This window comes from Ammospiza nelsoni, chromosome 23 (assembly GCF_027579445.1).
Source record: "Ammospiza nelsoni isolate bAmmNel1 chromosome 23, bAmmNel1.pri, whole genome shotgun sequence".
NCBI classification, from domain to species: domain Eukaryota; kingdom Metazoa; phylum Chordata; class Aves; order Passeriformes; family Passerellidae; genus Ammospiza; species Ammospiza nelsoni.
In genome coordinates, this window is record NC_080655.1 from 4,178,211 (window position 1) to 4,182,492 (window position 4,282).

Below are 4,282 nucleotides of genomic sequence, written 5' to 3' on the forward strand. Positions count from 1 at the left end.
CTGGGGTTTGCACCAGCACTGCCACATCTGTGTGACAATGAGCCTCAGCTGACAAATCCTGGTTCCCTGGAGACAGCCTGGGGCAGAAATGCTGGTGGAGAACGTGTCTGCTCCTTTTGCTCAGCAGGGAGAGTCGGGGTGAGATGGTCACAGATGTCACTGTGCCACTGGGCTGGGGGCTTGGGAAGGTGACATTGGAATTTCTGTCCTTCTGCGGGGTGACAGATTTTGACTGAAATCCCCTCTGAGCCTGGAAACCATTTCTTCTGCCAGCAGGGTGGGAGCTGCGTCCTCCAAACTCCCAACCTTGTGTTTCTGTGTGTCTCCAACACCATGAACACAGGATGGAGAAGCATCCAGGAACTGAGGAAATTCGGAACAGCATTCCCTGAACCTTGTAGGATTCCTTAAACTTGGGACCAGGATTCCCTGAAAGTGGCAGAGGAAGGCCAGGACAATGATGGAGAAAACCCTGGACTGGAGTTTCACCAGTTCCACCAAGTCCATTGCTGTGGTGGTGTTCACAGGGGTCCCAGGATCAAGGAAGAGATGAGAATCTTGACTCCATGTTTCAGAAGGCTGATTTATTATTTTATTATATATATTATATTAAAAGAAAATTATATACTAAAACTATACTAAAAGAATAGAAGAAAGGATTTCATCAGAAGGCTAGAAAAGGAAAGGGATGGAATGATAATAAAATCTTGTGACTGACCAGAGTCCTGATCCAGCTGGACCTTTGATTGGCCATTAATTAAAAACAATCACATGAGACCAATCAAAGATGCACCTGTTGCATTCCACAGCAGCAGGTAATTATTGTTTTTCTTTTCCTGTCAGGCTTCTCAGGAGAAAAATCCTAGCAAAAGTATTTTTCATAAAATATGTCTGTGACACATTGCCAGAAGTCCTGGAGTGCTGGGACCACTGGCATCTTGTGGGGTGATGCCCCTGAGCTTCCAACATCCCAACTGTGGGCAGCTGGAGGGGATTGCCAGCATTGCTCCATCTTGGACATTTTAGGGATGTGACCCCAAGGATGGTCCCTAATTTTGGGATTTCACATCCCTCTTCCCAAAAGGAAACCCATGCAGTGATGCCAGAGTTCCCGCCTCCGTAGGTGAGGGAAACACCTGTGGGAGAGAGAGCTGGTCCCTTGCACGAGCTCATTAATTCAGCAAATTACAAAGGGAAATACGTGCTGGGAAAAGCAAGAAAAATCCCAAAAGTTAATCCAAGAGTTATTTCCTCCTGGTACCGGGATAAAAACGCCTCCTTTGGAGCTCTCCAGGCCAGACGTAGGTGAGAGGTGAGCCCACACCGAAGAGCAAGGTAAGATACTGAATTTATCCCTTTGTTCTGTGTCCTCTTGGGTATTTCCTTGTGTTTCTATCTCTTAAATATTTTTTTCATTAATAACCTTAATTTTCAGTGCTAACAAAACTTGTGCTTGACTTATGCTATTCCAGAGGGAAACTGGTTTCTTTTGGGATAAGACCTTGGGATCTGTTACTTTCACTCAGTTCCCTCCTGTTGCTGCTGTGTCATTAGACTTAAAAATTTAATTTCACTGTATTTTTTTTTCTGATAAGATCTTTTCAGAATAACTAATGTTATTAGTTATTACAGTGTAATGTTTATTTAGATACATTTTTAACAGCTATTATATTTATTTTTCCTTTTCTTCTTGAGCTCTTCAGTTAATTATTTGATTTTAATGTTTATTTAGATGCATTTTTAACTGATATTTTATTTATTTTTCAATTTCTTTTTGAACACTTCAGTTAAATAAATATTTGGGTTTTTTTCTCTTGCTCATGGGGAGCAAAGAAGAAATGTATAAGAGATAGCAATGAGTATGGAGTTACAAGTTTGAAATAAAATGTGTGTATTTTTATATGGATCACAGTTGTGTTATTTAGGAAATAAGGAGGAATATTCTCTTCTTTGGGCAGGTCTCCCAGGCAGCTGACATGAGAGGATCCCCCCTGTTCCTCTGCTTCTTCTCCGTGTCCTGCTGGGTGAATTTGATGCCAACAGCTGGGGACAGAATCTTCCACTTTGGGGCCTGCAGGGTTTCCATGAGCATGACGGAGATCAGGGCTGGCTTCACAGCAATTAAAGCCAATATTGTGAGTATTTCCCAGGCTTTGGGGGGCTGGGGGAGCCCCTGGCAGCTCCTGGAGCCCCTCTGGAGCCTGCAGCTCCATGCCCATCTCCATCCTCTCCGCAGCAATCCAGAGACCCCATCCGGACCCTGAGCATCCTGTCCCACCCTCACTCCCTGCACAAGGTTAAGGTAGGTGGTCCTGGCTGGGGAGCCCTCACAGGATCCCAAAGCAGGTGAATGTGACCTTGAGAAGTGCAATCTATCATAAATCATAAAAATCTGTCATAAATTTTCAGCTTTCTCACACCCCAAAGCCCTGGGCAGGAGCCGCTGTCAGGGTCTCAGCCTCTGATACCCAGCTGCAGAATCAGCTGGTTTCACTTTGTGAGACTTGCTGAGGATGGATCTCCTGGAAAATCAGCCTAAAATGATTTCCCATCTATTTTATCAGCTTCAATCAAGTACAACTGAAGAAGCTTTCTCTGAATCAAACTGTCCTGCTGTGCTCAGCTACCACGAGCTTCCTGTCAGAGATGCTTTATCCTAGAGAGCAGCTGCAGCTCACACCCCTTTGGAAGAACTTTTAATCATTAAATTAATTTTCTAAGTCTTCAGACAGGTGCTGCATCACTTATCAGCTCTTCACCTTCTACGTGGACAAGGTTTTCAAGCACTGCAGGACCGAGGACTCGTTTGTGAACAGGAAAATCAGCAGCATTGCCAACTCCTTCCTCAGCACGAGGAGGAAGCTCGGGCAGTGTGTAAGTCCTGCCTTCTGCCCCAGTGTGCATCCCTTAATATTTCATCTATAAACCAACCTGGGAGATTTATAAAGCTGCAAAGTCTCTGTTTAAATAAATATTTTAAAATGAGAATACAAAGCAGAGTGGTGTGAAGAGTGTTCTGTCCACTGGGACATTTTTATATTTGCTCACTCACCATCAAACTCCCCTGTTGGTCCTAAAGGCCAAAATTGATCCTGTCCTTGTGTCTGTCAAGTGAGTTAAACCCTGATTTAGGGACCTGCAGCCTTTCCCACAGTTCCACAGTGTCTCAACTATGATGCCCAGCAAAATCAGAAACTGAAATCTTATTTTAAAAAATAAGACTAATAAATTAATCTTGTTTTTCCAGCATGAGCAGAATAATTGCATGTGTGGGGAGGAATCCACAGAGAAATTGAAGCAAATACTTGCAAACTATGAAGGGGTGAGTTGGTGACTGAGCCTGGTCACACACACAACATGAATATTATATATTATATGTTATATGTTATATATTATATATTATATATTATATATTATATATTATATATTATATATTATATATTATATATTATATATTATATATTATATATTATATATTATATATTATATAATATATATTATATAATATATATTATATAATATATTAACACAGATATTTAAATTCTCTTTATGTTGAGTTGTACTGGTGGTATCTGCTTACAGCCCATTCCTTTATATATAATTTCAGCTGAATGTCACATCTGCAGCCATGAAATCCCTGGGGGAGCTGGACATCCTCCTGGACTGGATGGAGAAATCTCGTTAGCGGGCAGTGTTAATTGCCCATGGGCTGGTGCTGAGGAGCTGCAGGGGCTTTGCAGAGATGAGAGGGACAATAAATCACTGTATCAGTGAAGCTGATTCTGGCAAACATGGGGAGCTTTGCCAGCCAGGGCCATCAGCAGAGTCTTCATTAAGACAGAAATAACAAGTGTGATTAAATCATCATCGCCCTCGCTGCTACCAAAGGATGCTCCCAGGGAAAACCCACAAGGGTTTCTCTTGCTGGCAGATATAAGCTGTGATCATGTCATAAAAGTATTGTTTAAATTACAGATATTTTGCCTAGGGAATGTGGGGCATGAGTGCTGAGGGCTGGCTGGTACAGCTGATGTTGCATAAACGTGGGCTCGTTCTCAGGGCTGCCTCCACTGATGGATCTGGCTGAAATGAGAAGTGCAGTGTGGGAAATGCTTCCAAGAATAGGTCCTAGCAGGTATGTCAGGCCCTAGAAATCTGTGTTTCCTTTTGAGATGATATTTTCTGCCTTATCAGTAAAAAAGTTTCTGTGCAAGATATGTGGTTGCTGAATAGAAAAAGGTTTTTGGGTGTATTGAGCAATTTACTGACACTCAGTAGTGAG

General features: G+C 42.4%; 1 protein-coding gene across 1 annotated transcript; it reads left to right on the forward strand.

Moving 5' to 3' along the window:
* The first annotated feature begins 1,211 nt into the window (after positions 1–1,211).
* LOC132083459 (interleukin-20-like) lies at positions 1,212–3,796 on the forward strand. The gene is made up of 6 exons (XM_059488146.1): positions 1,212–1,335; positions 1,959–2,135; positions 2,237–2,302; positions 2,722–2,874; positions 3,248–3,322; positions 3,608–3,796. Exons 2-6 carry the CDS (start codon positions 1,977–1,979, stop codon positions 3,683–3,685), a joined length of 531 nt encoding a protein of 176 aa, XP_059344129.1. The 5' UTR covers positions 1,212–1,335; positions 1,959–1,976; the 3' UTR covers positions 3,686–3,796.
* The last annotated feature ends 486 nt before the right edge of the window (positions 3,797–4,282 follow it).

What these genes read in the sequence shown, in the direction of transcription:
- LOC132083459 (XM_059488146.1), top strand. Translation starts at nt 1,977, where the DNA reads ATGAGAGGATCCCCCCTGTTCCTCTGCTTCTTCTCCGTGTCCTGCTGG. An exon ending in GGAGGAAGCTCGGGCAGTGT is followed by an intron (nt 2,875 to 3,247) that starts GTAAGTCCTGCC and finishes TTGTTTTTCCAG; the next exon opens with CATGAGCAGAATAATTGCAT. An exon ending in TACTTGCAAACTATGAAGGG is followed by an intron (nt 3,323 to 3,607) that starts GTGAGTTGGTGA and finishes ATATAATTTCAG; the next exon opens with CTGAATGTCACATCTGCAGC.